The following is a 17,042-nucleotide window of genomic DNA, read 5'->3' as shown; positions in this document are numbered from 1 at the left end:
CGTATGTGTGATCACCGGTGTTTAGAATAGTTAGATTATGTTTATCTAAAAATTTTTCTATTATCTGTCCTCTAGAGTCAAGACGTTGGGAACCACATAGGGGATGATGGCCATTCCAGTCACCCATAATACAAAAGGGAACAGATATTTGCTTTACTATATCATCTAAATCATCAAGGCTGTATGTATGGTTTGGTGATAGATACAACTAAACTAAGGTTACTATGATACCAATGGTGACATGAACTGCAACCACCTCTAAAGATGTTTGCATGGGGATAGGTCTACAGGGAACTACAGAGTTCACTATGACTGCTACTCCTCCATGAGCTGAATTAGAGGAACTTCTATCTTTTCTATATATAGTATAATGTTTAATTGTCAGAGATACTGTATTTTTGAGATTGGTTTCTTGAATGCATGCTGCAACAGGCTTATATTTACTTAACAGATCGTAAAAGTCATCTAAGTTAGCATGGAGCCCATGACAATTCCACTGAATAACTGTACCCATTGTCTGGTTTTAATTGGTGTCTGCTAACGTCCGTGGAGTTGTCTGCTTACGCCTGTCTATTTTTGCCTTTTCCTTCTTCGAGAAAACTGGTCTGCCTGTTTCAATGTCATCTTCTGGATGAATTTCAAGAATTGTATCGTCTTCGCCTGCTTTTTCATCGATGTCCATGGTATCAGATCTGAGTTTGTTTTTATCAGTTCTTTCAGAGGTCTTGATTTGTTCTTTCTGTTGCTGATTGGGATTCTTATCTGGAGGTATTGTTACTGGTGTATTTACTTCTTGAGTTGCATATCTGGAGGGACTGAGCAGTCAGTTTGAGTTGATACCGAGCGTAGTCGTTGAGTAATTGACGCATACGTAGATGATTTAACAGAAATTGTAAAGTGCTTTTTTGCCACTTGATATGACACCTTATGCTCTATTTTATATTTCTGAATATTCTTCTTTGGTTTCCATTGATCGCAGTCCTTAGAGAAGGCAGAATGATTACCATGACAGTTAGGACAGTTTTGAGTTTCCTTGTTACAGTCGGTATGTGTGTGTTCTTTAGAACAACAAGCAGCACAAGTGACTACACCTCTGCATACAGTTTGCAAATGACCAAATTTTTGGCACTTGAAGCAGCACCGTACCGGACTGGGAATGTATGATCGAACATGACATCTGAGGTATCCAGCTTTTATACTTGTGGGGAGAATTGGTGTTTTAAATGTCGATATGACTGTCTGAGTAGGGACAAGTTCTCCATCTCTTTTGATAAGAATTCTTTCTGCGTGGATTACTTTTTGGTTGTTTAATTCATGGACAAGTTCATCTTCCGATACATTTAGGAGATCCCATTCTGATATTATCCCTTTAGAGGAGTTCAAGGTGGCATGCGGGGTAACCATTGTGGGAATTCCACCAAAGGTAGAAATTTTCAGGAGTCTTTCGCATATCTGTGTTCATTCATCTCCACTAATAAATCTCCAGATCTTAATCGGTGAACCATTTCTGAATCAAAAATGGAGATAACTTACTCAGTGGTTGGTCTGTGGAGGAATGCAATATTAAAAAGAGAGGAGCAGAATAATTTGTCCTTTCTTTTTTTTTTTTTTTTGTCTCTTGGCATGGGATGGGTTTAAGTCATGATCTGGATCATGCCTATCTAGATCTGGATCAGTAGATCTGCAGCTGGACTGTTTTGTGTTTTCCATCATTGCTCCTTTTAGCACTGGGAGAGTGGATTTCTCTCCCAGACTTCCAGCCCCACCACATGGAGGCAGGAGCGGTGCCATCAGTGACCAAGCGATAAGGAAAGATTAGCTGTTAGAGTGTTAATAAGTTATTTCTATATACAAAGAGAAAGGTGTATTGTCTTCCTGTCAAGTGAGCTAACTTCTTTACTTCAGAAGTGCAAAATTAAATAACTTCAGAAAAATAACACTATTCTATAATCAACCGCTCTTTTAAGTAAATCGCTTTCAAAATTGCTATAGTCACTCGCTTGGCACTCACACCTGGATTTATTCCCACCAAATTGTGGTGCCGTAAGCAAAAAACATGGCAAGCACTTCTATCAACACATCGCAGCAATGGAACAAAGATACAAAAGCAAATGGAGTGCCACCACGTTAGCCAATTATTGTTGGATGGTGAAAAGGGATGCTCCTGAAGCTGAATACAAGCAAAAGTCAATACAGGTATGTGTTTGTAGCTACATCTTACTGCCATATAAATAAAAAATACTTTGTATAAATATAAAAAAACGACTTTTTTTGAAAAGAAGAGCCAATCTGGCATTTTAAGCACTATTTCCGTGTTGAGCACCCCAAAATAGATAAAGTAAACTTACTTCCATGACAATAACAAGATATGACCCAAAATTTGTTGTTCAGTGTTATTTATGCCAACCCTCTCTCCTATCTTTTAACTTTCAGCTTGCAATCCAGCATAAATCCCTGTAAGCATGTATATTTGCATAGAAGAATGTATGCTGGATGTAGATATACTTGTCTATAAGGATATACATATATATGTAGATATTATTTACAGAACAAAATATATTTAAATGAACATTAATAAAATATGTATTTTAAAGATTAACAGACATTAAAATAAAATGAAGAAAACAGAATAATTTTCTGAATTTTAACTTTCTAACACAATTTCTTTATTCTTGAAAATAATCCAATTTTTGTTTGTTCTTGTTCTTTTTTTTTTTTTTTTTTTATGTGAACCCCAAACACGAGAGGTATTAGAACCTATAGTACTTAGTACTGTGCTTGGGTTGGAGGTTGAGAAGATGAAAGAAGATATTTGTTGACATTGGACTTGAACTTCTGTAGATTGTAATTTTCAGGAAATACATATGAAGGAAGGTTGTTCCAGAAAACGGCAGTTGAATGAATAAATGAGGAAGATGAAAAGTTGGTTCTGTGGGTTTGAAGTTGGACAGTAAATGGATGTTGGCTGGTGGCGGCACGTGTTCGGACTGTTTTGAATAAGAGAGCGGGAATTATAGAAGCCAATTCAGAAGAACAGTGCCCATGGAAGTATCTGTAGAAGAGGCATGCAGCAGAAACAGTACGTCTATGAGAAAGCGCGTGGAGAGACTCTGTTAGAGATGAATCATTAATTAACCTAACTGTCCTCTTCTGAATGGAATCAAGAAGACAGAGAGGTTTTGGGGGCACCACCCCAAATGTGAGAACAATATTCCATGGCAGGGCGGATTTGCGATTTATACAGAGTGAGCAGCTGTTTGGAAGAAAAGTAACGCCGAGAGCGAAAGAGAAAACCAAGTTTTTTAGATGCAGAGGAAGCAATATTTGTAATGTGCTTGTGCCAAGAGAGATTAGACGTCAGGGTAATCCCCAAAAGAGATATATCATTTTGCATAGAAATCGGAGTGTCACTAAAGATAAGCATTGGAGCAGAAAAATCCTTTTTGCGAGATATAAGACAAGACTGAGTTTTAGAAGGGTTGAAATCAACTAAGTTGTCTTTACTCCACTGGAGAATTACCTGAAGATCGGCATTTAAGGAATTGGTAGCAGACTTTCGAGAAGTTGAAGCTGATTGAGCAGGACAAGGTTTCTCAAAATGGAAAGTGGAATGCAATGTGCTATCATCGGCAAAACTATGGATAGGATTTCCAGTCAATGGAAGAACGTCATTAATATACAAGAGTAAAAGAGTGGGAGAAAGAACTGAATCTTGGGGGACACTGCCATTAGTGGAGAAGTTAGAAGACAGAGAGCCATCTACCATCTGCCCAGACACGATAGGAGGGAGTATATGATGAGAGCCTTGTCAATCAATTCAGCCCTGGAAAGATTGTGCAAGGCTCAAGGGGTAGAATTTTTTTCAGCCTGGACTGTACTTGTTAACAGGAGAGATTGCTTCTACAGGGACGGGATACACTTAAATAGAAAGGGTGCAAGAATATTTGCTGATGCTATCGAGGCAGTGTTAGGTGGGTCGGAAAACTGATAGCTTGGGGGGATAAAAGGACTAACAGTAGCCGTAGGCAGAGGTGAAGGTGATTCTTGCACAACTTCTATTAGAATAAGTAGCGACCTTGAGTGAGGGGTGTTGGGGGTTTCAGGGACGGATGTCAGTCATCGTGAAACAGGTGGGTATATGGGATGTGTTAGAGTGGCTGGGAATAGGTGCATGTATACTTGCATGTATACCAATGCTAGAAGTATAGTAAATAAATTCGATGAATTTAAAGTGTTGGTCAAGACAACAAAGGCGGATATTGTTGGGATATCAGAGACGGGGTGTCACCCAGATATAAGGAATGCCGAACTGGAATTTGGGGAGTACAATGTGTACAGAAAGGATAGACAGGATAGGAAGGGAGGTGTTATGCTGTTAATAAAGAGAAATATAAAATCAAAAGAAGTGCATCCAGTTGATATAGATGAACAGTGCACTGTTGAGTCAGTTTGGTGTGACATAAGCACTGAGAAAGCAAAAATTAGAGTAGGAGTGTGTTATAGGCCTAATGACTCGAATGAGTACAATGAACAATTGTACAGAGAAACAGAGTGGGCTAGTAAATCGGAATGTCTTATAATGGGGGATTTTAACTTCCCAGATATTGACTGGAAGTTGTGGGTTGGGCCCTCACACACTAGTCAGACTTTTGTGGATTTATTGGATGATTGTTTTCTGCAGCAGCATGCTCGAGAGGCAACCAGAGAAAGTAATACTCTTGATCTGGTTATCAGCAGTGATCATTCATGTATTAGGAATTTGCAGATAAAAGAACCACTAGGTGGCAGTGATCACAGTGTACTGACGTGGGATTTACTTAAAGATTTAATTACCATCAGGGGTAAAGGAAAGGGTTTTTGCTTCCGTAAAGGCGAGTACAGTGGTCTCCGACAGTTTTTAAATTCTGTACAGTGGGATCAACTGACGATGTTACCAACAGTAAATTCTAAGTGGGAAGCATTCAAGGAATTAATCGTGGAAGCTACTAAAAGTTCCATACCTATTAAGAAATATTGTTCAAGGTTTAGGCCTAAATGGTTGTCAAATGAACTAATGAGACTCGTAACAGAGAAGAAAAATGCATGGGATGCATATAAATTATCAAGCGACTCAGAAGCCTATGGCAGATATAAGTTAATCTGTAATCAGGTCACAAAGGAGGTTCGGCAGGCGAAGGCAGATTACGAGAAATCCTTGGCAAAAGATGCTAAGAAAAACAGCAAGGATTTCTTTACTTATATAAACTCTAAAAGGAAGGGGATGAATCTGATTGGTCCACTTGACATTGATGGTTCGACTGTTGATGATCCTGCTCAGATAGCAAACAAACTGAATGAGTATTTTGCATCTACATTCACACGTGAGGAATTATTAAGGTTTGAAAATGGCAGAAGGTTATCAAATTGTAGCAGGGTGCTTAATGATCTTGTAATAACTGAGAGCAAGGTGGAAGAGAAATTGTTGAAGTTAAACGTAAGAAAAGCACCTGGGGTGGATGGGATCTATCCAGTTATATTAAAGGAGGCGGCAAGGCAACTAAGCAAACCTTTAGCCATAATTATGAGAGCATCCTTGGACTCGGGGGAGGTTCCCACGGACTGGAGATGTGCAAATGTATCCCCAATTCACAAAGGGGGATCGAAGGGTGACACGAGTAATTACAGACCAGTTAGTTTAACTTCTGTTCCGGGTAAAATAATGGAGTCACTGGTTAAAGATGCATTGCAGGATCATCTAGACAAGACTGCAGCAATAATTCAGACACAGCAGGGGTTTGTTAAGGGAAAGTCTTGTCTGACAAATTTGATAGGATATTTTTTTTTTTTTTTTTGATTTGGTAGTTGTTGGCGCATCGGCTTCTGTGGCCATATTGCACCTCCCAAAGTTTTTGCAGTACTTTGATCCAAGCCCGAGGCGGGAATCGAACCCGCGACCTTTGGGTTGCCGGGCAGGTACTTTACCCACTCGGCTAGCCCGGTCGGCGATAGGATATTATGATGTGGTTACAAAGGAACTGGATGCAAAAAACAATTTTGATATCATATATTTGGATTTCAGGAAAGCTTTTGACACTGTTGTGCATGGAAGACTATTGTACAAATTGGAGCAGAATGGTATTAAGGGTAAGTTGCTACAATGGATAAAAGGATGGTTAAGTGCGAGAAGACAGAGGGTGGTAATCAATGGGTGCTCCTCTTCTTGGACTAATGTTATTAGTGGAGTCCCACAGGGTTCGGTTTTAGGTCCACTGTTGTTTTGTATATTTATCAATGATATTGATGAAGGTATATCAGGCTTAATGTCGAAGTTTGCAGATGATACAAAGGTTGGCAGGGTTGTTAATGACAGTAATGGCAGTCTGCTACTGCAACAGGATCTACATAATTTGGGCAGATGGGCTAAGAAGTGGCAACTGAAGTTTAACCTTGACAAATGCAAAGTACTGCATATGGGTAGAAATAACCCCAGAGAAACGTACCAACTGTGTGGTACTACACTTAAGGTGGTAGAAAATGAAAAAGACCTGGGAGTAATTGTGCAGTCAGATATGAAGTTCTCTGAGCAATGCAGACAGGCTGCCAGGGCAGGTCATGGGGTTTTGTCAATGATATATAGGAATTTTGCTAGCAGGGAAAAGGAGGTGATTGTCCCTCTGTATAAGGCAATGGTCAGGCCACGCCTTGAGTACTGCGTACAGATCTGGAGACCTCATTTTAGGAAGGATGTAGATTTACTTGAGCGGGTACAGAGAAGGGCAACAAGATTGGTGAGGGGAATGAAGGGATCCTCTTACCAAGAGAGGCTTAAGGTTCTGCAAATTGCAGTGGCTGGAGACTAGGCACCTGCGCGGTGATCTGATTGAGGTATATAAGGCCTTGAATGGATTGAGCACGCTGAATTCTGATGGGATCCTTCTACTTGTTCAGATTACGAACCTAAGGAGGCATAAATTCAAATTAAGAAAAGACAGATGTAGAATAGATGTGCGGAAATTTGCCTTTAGCCAGCGGGTGGTTAATTGCTGGAACAAACTTCCATCTGTCGTTGTGGAAGTTGATAGCTTGAATAAATTTAAGGAGGAACTGGACGGGCATTTGGAGGGAATGGTGTGATATTTTTTTTTTTTTTTTTTTGGCTGATGCTGCATAAGCTCATACATTTGCTTTCTTGCATCACATGCCGCCACTACTACTACTACTACTACTACCACCCTCAGTGAGCATCAGAGAGAAAACTGGATAACCAATTACTAAAAACAGTTGGCAAACCATAAGATGGAAGCTTGTTTAGAAGACCTTTATGCCAAACACGATCGAAAGCCTTTGAGATGTCAAGAGCAACTACTTGTGTTTCACTGAACCTTTCCATTGAATTAGTCCATAAATGGGTAACATAAGCCAGAATATCACCAGTGGATCGACACTGACGGAATCCATACTGGCGATCGTTGCTCAGACAAAAGGTTTCTAGGTAGTTTAAGATTTGGCAGTTAATTGATTTCTCCATTACTTTAGAAAGAGTAGAAGTAATTGCAATGGGACGATAATTGGATGGGAGGGATTTGTCACCCTTTTTAGGAACTGGCTGAATATGAGCAAATTTCCAAGCAGAAGGAAAAACACCTTTGGAATAAGAAAGTGAAAAAAGGCGGCAAAGAATAGGAGTAAGTTCAGGAGCACAGGTTTTGAGATCAAGTGGAGAAATACCATCAGGACCTGGAGCTTTCTTAGCATCAAGATTCATCAAAATCCTTCTGATATCCTTTTGATGGAAGACCATAGGAGGCATTGAATGGAACGTGTTGGGAATGGTGGGAGGTGTTTTACCAAGATCATTAATACATGAGCTGGAAGAAAAATGGGATGCTAGCAGGTCAGCTTTATCCTTGGCTGAAGTGACAACAGAACCATCTAGTTTGGACAGAGGTGGGAGCAGAGACGGGCAAAAGTTGCGGCCAATAGCTTTGGCAAGAGACCAGAATGCTCGGCTACCATTAGGGCAAGAAGCAAGTTTTCTACTCTAAGCCTGTTCAAACTCTAGTTTGGACTGATTAATAACTGCTTTACAATTGTTGCGAGCTTTGGTGTAGGCAGAAAATGAAACTGAAGAATTAGAAACAAGCCAATTACGATATGCAACATTCTTCTCTTGGACAGCCTTAGCACATTTATTGGAAAACCAAGGTTTAGATAAAGGACGAGATTTTAAAGTAGAGTGTGGGATAAAGGATTCCATTCCTGCAAGAATAATTTCACTGACACGATCTGAGCAAACGTTGACATCAGAAGTTTTGAAACAGTAATCCGACCAAGGAAAAGAAGTCTCGCAGGTCATCCCATTTTGCATTCTTGTAATGCCAAAAAACACGAGGTTGGGAATAGCCATGAGATAAAGGTTCCATTGGAGAAGAGACAATCACTAAGTTGTGATCTGACGTGCCTAAAGGACCTCTCACTTCAACCGTGTACTTAGAAGGGTTGTTTTTGAAAAAAGATCAAGTGTATTGGCTGTATGATTAGGATTGTCCGGTATTCTTGTAGGTAAATGAACAGTCTGTGCTAGGTCATTAGTAATTGCAAAAGCCTCAGCATCTCGACCTGCTGGGTCGGTGTGACTAGAAAACGGAAGCCAGCTGGAGTTGTGAATATTAAAATCACCATGGAAAATTACCTCACTGTTAGGAAAGTTGGACTGGAGAAAGTCAAGTTGCAAAGAGAGGAAGTCAAAGAGCTCCAAGTGATTAGTGGAGTTGGGAGAATGGTAGAGACAACAGATGAATTTGACACAATGAGGTAGAGAGATTTTAAGCCAGAGAAGATCAATGAGAGGAGATTCCAAATTGCCAAGTCTCTGACAGGGAATATCAGAACGGACATATGCACAAGTACCACCTTTGAGGCGAAAGGAATCATACAGCGAATAATTTGGGCATTTGAGATGAGCAGTAGTTGAATCAACCGATAACTGAGATTCTGTCAAAAAAAGTACATGGGGTTTGGCAGACTGCAAGTGAAAATGGACATCGTTGAGATTAGAATTGAGACCACGTATATTTGTGAAATGAATTAGGAAGTCCTTGGGAGGTTTAGATCTTTTCGCAGATAAGCTTGCTCTATTATTTTGACAATTCATGGTGTATTCAATAGTAAGAAAAAGTGGGTGGGACATGCTGTATAAAGTAATGAAATTTTTGGATATGGCGTACACGTGGTAAGAATATACCCAGATCCTTGACATAACGTGGCCTTGACAATGCTCCCCGCATACACACTACTTGGACTCCCTCCAGTCACTATCTGGCAGAGTAGAGGTAGCAAGATTATGTACTAGCTGATCCGGAGGCCTCCTAGAGAGTTACCAATAGGTTCGGTCCGGTGTACTAACTAGCGGCCGGCCTGCGAACACCGTTTTAGAGCTCTACCCTCGAAATGTAAGGAATATTGGATGTCGCCACGACGTTCATCATAACCTCAAAAGTCATCAATCATACTGCATGATGGAAGAGATAGGGAAGGGTTGACCGGAACTTAGCTCTAGAGACTAAACATGGGTTCCACCACTTCAAGCCTCCAATAATCAAAGTGGTGGTATTTCACCGGTTGATGAGAGTCATCTACCAACTAGTACTGCCTGGTAACATAGAGGGGCGGCGATGTGGTGTGGGCGCCACACCTCGACCCCTGCTTACGTTGGTACACACCTGGGTGGTCACCCATCATGTACTTGTGCATGGAAGTTATACCCAGGATTACTAACAGTCTCACCATCGTGAAGGTGCAAGCAGAGGATTTGGCTGTCACAGACCATCCGGACTTGGCCGAAATTGGGTCCACTTGACTTGAGTGTCACCCGAATATCAGTTCCATCGGCGTTTTAGACTCCCAGTTAGCAAGTACAGCTTGTCTGGCATATCTGAGAGAATGTCTGTGACAACTTTTATCAATGATAAGCTACTTCAAGACCTTCCATGTAAATTACACAATGGAGAAACTAGCAATGTCACAGTGTTTTTCTTTTTCAGTCAAGTTATACATTTTTTTTAATCAGTAATTTCTTGATTTTTGTCTTTTGTTAGCCAATCTTTCATATCAGATTCATGAATACCTTCACAACCTTTCATTTGCTGAAATATATTTAAAAATTGACCATCTGTGAAGTTCTGATTAGCTGTTTACTCAGGATCAATGAATTTAGCAATTCTGTTAAAGCCAGCCAGCCAGCTAACCACATTTTCCACAAAGATTCTGGAAATCTAATGGGTTGTATTTGGTTCCGCAATTTTGCTAGCCAGTAAAGGACCTCTTTGACATTTATATATTTCAGTGAATAAGTCATATCTGTAATTGTTCCAAAACTTGAGTCAAAGTTTGAACCTATATCTTCTTTTGAAATTTTCTAAAAATCCTTTTATCTATTAGCTAAATATGGGCAGTCATATTCAGGAAAAAAAAAGATCAATATTTAATATCATCTTCTTGAAAATAAAGGATGTGCTAGTTTATAAACAATAAAAGAAGAGCTTTGGGGGAAAATTTTGGATCTTAAGAAATTCCTTCACTTCAGGACCAGATTTGATTCAGAACAATTCTTGAAATAAGTGTCTTTTTATGATTATAGTACACTGGAAGAAGTGATATTAGTAAAATCATTAAATGCTTTTCGCTTTGAAAATTTTCCTATAACCATTATTGGGAGCTTTACTGTTTCAGCTGCATTGCCCAAAACTAAAAATTTGACGAGGAAACTGCCTTATTTACAATTTAAAAAATTAGGACTAGGACTGGTGTGCAAAATTTAAAGACCAGTCAGATTTTCACCTGTATCTTCTCATAGGAGTGGCCTGGATATGGGAAAAGCATACCAAAGGAACCTCGTGAGGTACAGAAATGATGAAGGAAACAACACCAACACAACAATGGGAACAAAATGGTATACAGGGACCTTATTCAAAATTGGCAACACAGTGTCCCATATGTATTCGATGGGATTTAGATTGGCAGAATGGGCAGGCCAATCCATATGAACAATGTCCTCCCTTTCTAAAAGCATATCAACAGCTGCAGTGCGATGGGGTTGGCATTATCATCCATAAACACGAACTAGGGGCCAATGGCACCTCGGAACAGACGCACACGGGGAAGGATTACCTCAGTACAGTAGAGTGCACTAGTTACAGTACCACCTTCCAGTATCTGGAGCTGTGCACGTCCATCCAAGATAACACCTCCCCAGACGATAACACCTTGACGGCCATATAGATCCCTTTCAGTGATGTTTGCGGGGTGATACCATGTGCCAACCTCTCGCCAGATTAGCTGACGTCCAGAATCGCTGCTGAGACAGAATCTACTCTCATCAGCAAAGAGTACCTTAAGTAAAGGTTTTGTGGTTGTACCCTTTAGAAACAGTGTTGGTCCTAAGTTTTGCACATCAGTGTATGATATCCTAAAATAAAGGTAAATTTTGCCTCTATGATGCTATTATACATCTTGTATGATACTTTTATGAATAAGTTAAACTAAATGCAACAAAGGTTTAAGAGTATAAATAATCTATATAATATTGGTGTGAATAAGTAACTGAGAATAAGTAACAATAGTCTTCTCTTTTAGTGAAGCATTACTTATTCGAGGTAGTGCAATACATTGCAACTCGTGAAAGAGGAGCATAATATGAGATACAGATAAAATGATGCCCTTTGACACTACAAACATAGTTTTTTGCCTTTAAGAGTGATCTATGGTGTATTCACACCAATATTATATGCTTTTTAGGAGCATTAGCAACTAAGGCCATATTGCTCCGGGATATGCGGTGGTCATTCCCTGACTTTCCACATCCTCCGTATTTGGTGGTGATGGGCTCGAACCCCGGTCTAATTAAGAAGCGTGTACTATGCACTGCTGCTCCTTCCCACCTGGCTACAGAGGCGCCCCAATATTATATAGACACTTTTATGAATAAACATCCTACTATCTATCATTATTTTATCTGTGAAAAACTTCATTAAAATCTCAAAAAGTTAATCAGATAATTGGGTGAAGAAAAAAATGGGGGTGTACTGTTTCGATATATTATGTGCAATTTTATAATGTTGGATTTTCCTTACTCTTCTCTACTAACCACAGTCTTTGGAATATGCAGAATATTTACCTAGACAGTTTGGACATTTTGTTGTTTGAACAATGCAGTCAATGGGAGTGTGCTTCTTAGAGCTAATGACATGGCAAATGGCTACCCCTCTATAGACAGTCGGGGAGTGTCCATATTATTGAAATTTATACATCCCCAAGTCTAGCTGGGTTGGGGATGTATGATTACAATCAGTGGTACACTAAATGAGTTAATGGGTGAGAATAGTTCACTCATCACATTATGAGTGAGAATAGTGCCTATCTTGTCAACTCTGCTATTACATCTTTCCAAGTGTTTAATGTAGCATGTATGCAGGGCCGGCCCAAAAATTACAGGACCCTGTTCCAGAATTACTTGCAGGGTGTTGTTTGTTATTTCCTTACCTCCAGAAGTTAAAAACAATACAGATATTATTGAAAGTGCATATAATATAACATAAAAATTGTACATTTTTAAATAATGCATTAGGTTCGATATCAAACAAAACATACATTGAGAATGAAGTATGCACCCTACTTCTAGAAATTTTCAGTTCGACTCGTGCAAGCACTGTTGGAGTGGCAATAATGTGGGTAACTAGGCATTAAGATGGTGTTAGGCTTCCTGATAGACGTGGAAAATATTATTTAGACCATTTGAACGTGGGGCCCTGTTTGACAGAACCGGTTGTTGTTCTTGTTTGATTTTTAGGAGCATTAGCAAATAAGGCTATATTGCTCCGGGGATATGAGGTGTTCATTCCCTGACCTTTCCGCATCCTCCGTAATTGGTGGTCACGGGCTCGAACCCTGGTCTAATCAAGAAGCGTGTGCTACGCACTGCTGCTCCTGCCCACCTTGCTATGGAGGCGCCGACAGAACCAGTTGATCATGCTTGTGGCAGGCACTGCATGTATCGTAATCACTGAATTTTTTTTCCGAATCACGTTTGTCTGACCATTTGTACCAATAGTTGCCTGTTTCTGCCCCCAAACAACTTCAGGAGAGTTTGCTATGCTTACAAAGCATTTTTAAATGAGTCTGACTTCACAGAAGATACTTCTGTGAAGTATCACCGAGTCTGATACTTCACAGAAGCCTGGATGGAACTGTCATCATCATCATCATCATCATGTTGTTTACTCATTTCATCTGAGACAAGCCAACTGATAAGAAATGTTTGCTTCTTTTGGTACTGGGAGATAAGAATTTTACTCTCAGTTTCCAGCCCTGCCATGTGGATGCAGGCATGGTGGCACTTAGTGATCAAGCAGTTGGAAATGTGGATTAATGGTTAGTCTTTTTAAATAACTGGAAAATTTAACAAAAGGTGGCTTTACTTCTGTGACGATGGTTACTTTTCCTTTAGACTTTTATTAAAGAAATTTGCCTTTTAATGCTTTTCAAGAAGTATAAAAACACTGGTAAAAATAGAACTATTTTATTATTCTGAAAACAATGCACTGCACATTTTAAAATTACATTTCGGTTCTGAAAATTCTATGTTGTGAATTGTTGAGAACCTTGGCCTTCACATCAAAAGAGAGTAGTTTGGAATTATAATGTCTTGTTATATTCTTGTAATTCATATTTCTATTCTAGTGACACTGGGGAAAATGCTGAATATTTTATATGGCTTTGGGAACTAGTGTCAATATAAAGAGATATATACAAGATATATAAAATAAATAATAAAAACTAATTATTCAATTAGCAGATTCTCTGTTGTCCACAGATTGAACCGGTCAAAACTGTTATGTCTGAAAATTATCCTTTCCTTGCATTTTTACATTTTATCACATTTATTCATATATTTTAAATTTATTTATTATAATTTATGTAGATGATAAAGGTGATGAGACAACTCACCCACAAATGTCAGCTGGTCACTCACAAGCATACTAAAGCCCATGTTGCTCAAAACAGCAAAGCATTTAAACTCTCCCTTCTCGGTATATTCAGCCAGTACTCTAAAATAAAAATAATTAATTTATTTATTTTAAGTTAAATCAAGCAATCAAAATTAAATTTTAAACTGTGCAACATCAGACCAAATATGAAAAACCTAGACCCTTTCAGATTTACCCAGTATAATTTCCAAAATATCTTGTAGCACGGCTCTCATCAAATAACATCTTAGAAAACTTGAATATTTAATATTAGACAAACTAAGTATATAGTGTAATAGTTCTCTAAATTTAATTTACTTTTTTTAGCTGTAACTAAAGTTAGATTCAGCAAAGATAAAACGATTCATGTTAGTATGACGAGGAGGGGGGAGTTGCCGCAGGAATTTCTCCTGTGAGTCAATCTCATGAGTGTGGCATGTTCTCGGGCTGTTTCAAATAGGATATTATTTTGTGCATAGGCTGCAAAGAGAGTAAGGAAATTAAGCTAATATTTGGCATTCTGATGGATAAGAATGAGAAAAGAGAAAAAAAAAGGGTTTGTGTCCCAGAAAAAAATTTAATCAGCAAACTCTTCAGGTATTCATGGCCATACAACAACAGTGCAGTGGACTCCAATGAATCTGGCTGCTGGGACAGTTCATCTTATACAATAAAGTTTGATCAAACAGACTGCAATTTGTGTTGTGATATTTTCAAATCTTGAAAGCTGGATACAAAGTGTCAAATTTACAGCTGACTCATAAAGCTTAACGGCTTTATGAGTCAGCGGTAAATTTAAACTTTTTTAGCATTTTAAAAAGGGGCCAGTTCAGATTGCCACATTTATGTTTTTATTAAATGTGGGACAAAATCTAGTATCATAGTGTGATGTTGTGATGAGTTAATGGCTGACAATGAAAACTGCCATGCAAAATATAAATTTCATTTACATATTGCAGAGTTGTCATCCCAATTTCTTTCTGGGGCAATAACTTTTTTTTTTATTTTTATTTTTAACAACTACTTTGTTCAAGCTCATGGTAATGAATGAAGTCATATATATGCACATTTTTAACACAGCCTATATATTATATATCTATACAAAAACTCAGAGTTGGGGTTGCCATTCAAATTTTATTCTTCAAAATAATGTGTATCAAAAATTCCTATTTTACACGAGTTCTGTTAAGATTGGTTGTGCATTTAATTTATATGCAAATACACACTTTGAACAAAATAAAAGAATAAGCATAATTTTCTTTAGATAATGAACAAAACTTAGTAAACATATTGAAATAAAAGATACATTACATATAAACTCAACAACTTTAAGCACTTTTTCTTAACAAAAATAGATTTCTTAAATACATTTTCTTCAATTTTAGAGCAAAGGTTATGACTTCAGCCGAAGAAAGCTGACATATACAAGAAATAATTAGAACAAAAATAAATAATAAAAACTAATTATTCAATTAGTAGATTCTCTGTTGTCCACAACTTGAACCACAGTCAAAGCTGTTATAGATGGAAATTATTTCCTTGCCTCTTCTTAAACAAGAAGAAATTATTCTCAATTAATTTCTCTCACTTTTAGTTCAGATCTCATTAGAAATGAAAAATCTAATTAAGTTTCCACAAATATGTGCTTTGTATAATATGCATTTTATTTGTACAATGCCATTATGTATTTTCTTGGGAATGTACAACAGAATTCAACTCACTTAAAAATTACATTCAAGTACAAAAAAAAAAAAAAAAAAACACACCACGCATTATTTGATCAAAAAAAACTATTTGTAGCATGAAATCCAATAGGAAACTCTATGCAGGGGCATATTCCCCAAACCTCATATAAGTGTTCCTAGGTCTATGTCAAAAAAAAAAAAAAAAATCCTGGTCATCATGTCTCCCCTTACGATGATACCTGGATACGATAGTGTATCTACGAACACTCATATTGGTGCTATTCATTTTATAACTAGTAAATATTGCTTTATTTCATTTTTGTTAGTCATTTTATAACTAACATTTTGCCTCTTCTAACACAGGTAAACTCTTACAAAGTTATAATTATTATTACCAGCCATATAGTGCAAGGAAGCCTGAGGCTTATGCTGCACAACCCAAAAAAAAAAAAATTTTTTCGGAATTACCCTGAGAGAAAGAGAGAGAGAGAGAGAGAGAGAGTCAGAAGTAAAATTATTATCATCAGAAGTATGATGATATCCAGCTCAGGACCATGGTTGTGACAAGCCTATACTCACCAGATGTGAGCTCCTGGGGTTCCTTCTCTATTATGGTTAGCTGCTTTAAAACACAAAAAATCTGGTGTGGAAAATCAGAGAAGTACAGACCAAATGGCTAATGAGAGTAATGAAAAAAAAAAAAAAAAAAAAGTATAAAGACAAATAGAGGAAATAGAGGGGACCAGTAAATTAGCATGTCTTCTCATGTGAGATTTTAACTTTCCAGATAACGATTGATTGTTGTTATTTGGTTTTTAGGAGCATTAGCAACTAAGGCATATTGCTCTGGGAATATGTGGTGGTCATTCCCTGACCTTTCCGCATCCTCCGTATTTGGTGGTGACTAGCTCGAACCCCGGTCTAATCAAGAAGCATGTGCTACGCACTGCTGCTCCTGCCCACCTGGCTACGGAGGCGCCCAATAATGACTGAAATTTCCGGGTTGGTCACTTACACAAATGACCAATCCAGAAATTCTATATCATCGTGTTTAGAGAGGCAACAAGATTAAACAATACAAGTGATATGATTAGCAGCAGTGATTCTTCACTCTTTATGCATTAAAAATCTTCAGATAAAGGAACCATTAAGTTGGAGTGCTTAGTCCACTGATTTATTTAAAGATATAATTACTGATAAGTGTAAGGGAAGGGATTTTGCTTTTACACAGGTGGCTCCAACAGTCCTGGAAATTTTTTATAAATTATTTTCAGTTGGACAAATTGATGTTGTCAACAGACACAAATTTCAAAATGGAAACATTAAGGGAAGTAATTATAGCATCTTTTCATAT

At 38.2% G+C, this 17,042-nt stretch overlaps 1 protein-coding gene across 1 annotated transcript in view; it reads right to left on the bottom strand.

Annotated features, from left to right (window-relative positions):
* The window catches only part of Nup75 (nuclear pore complex protein Nup75), a 459,526-nt gene that overhangs the window by 61,325 nt on the left and 381,159 nt on the right, over positions 1–17,042 (bottom strand). The window contains exon 20 of the mRNA XM_090389073.1: positions 13,984–14,084. Coding sequence (XP_090245199.1) covers positions 13,984–14,084 — 101 coding nt within the window. The remainder of the gene's footprint in view (positions 1–13,983; positions 14,085–17,042) is intronic.

This window comes from Mastigoproctus giganteus, chromosome 14 (assembly GCF_048544385.1).
Source record: "Mastigoproctus giganteus isolate SK-2022 chromosome 14, ASM4854438v1, whole genome shotgun sequence".
Taxonomy (NCBI): Eukaryota; Metazoa; Arthropoda; class Arachnida; order Uropygi; family Thelyphonidae; genus Mastigoproctus; species Mastigoproctus giganteus.
This window is presented reverse-complemented; position numbering and strand designations above follow the sequence as displayed.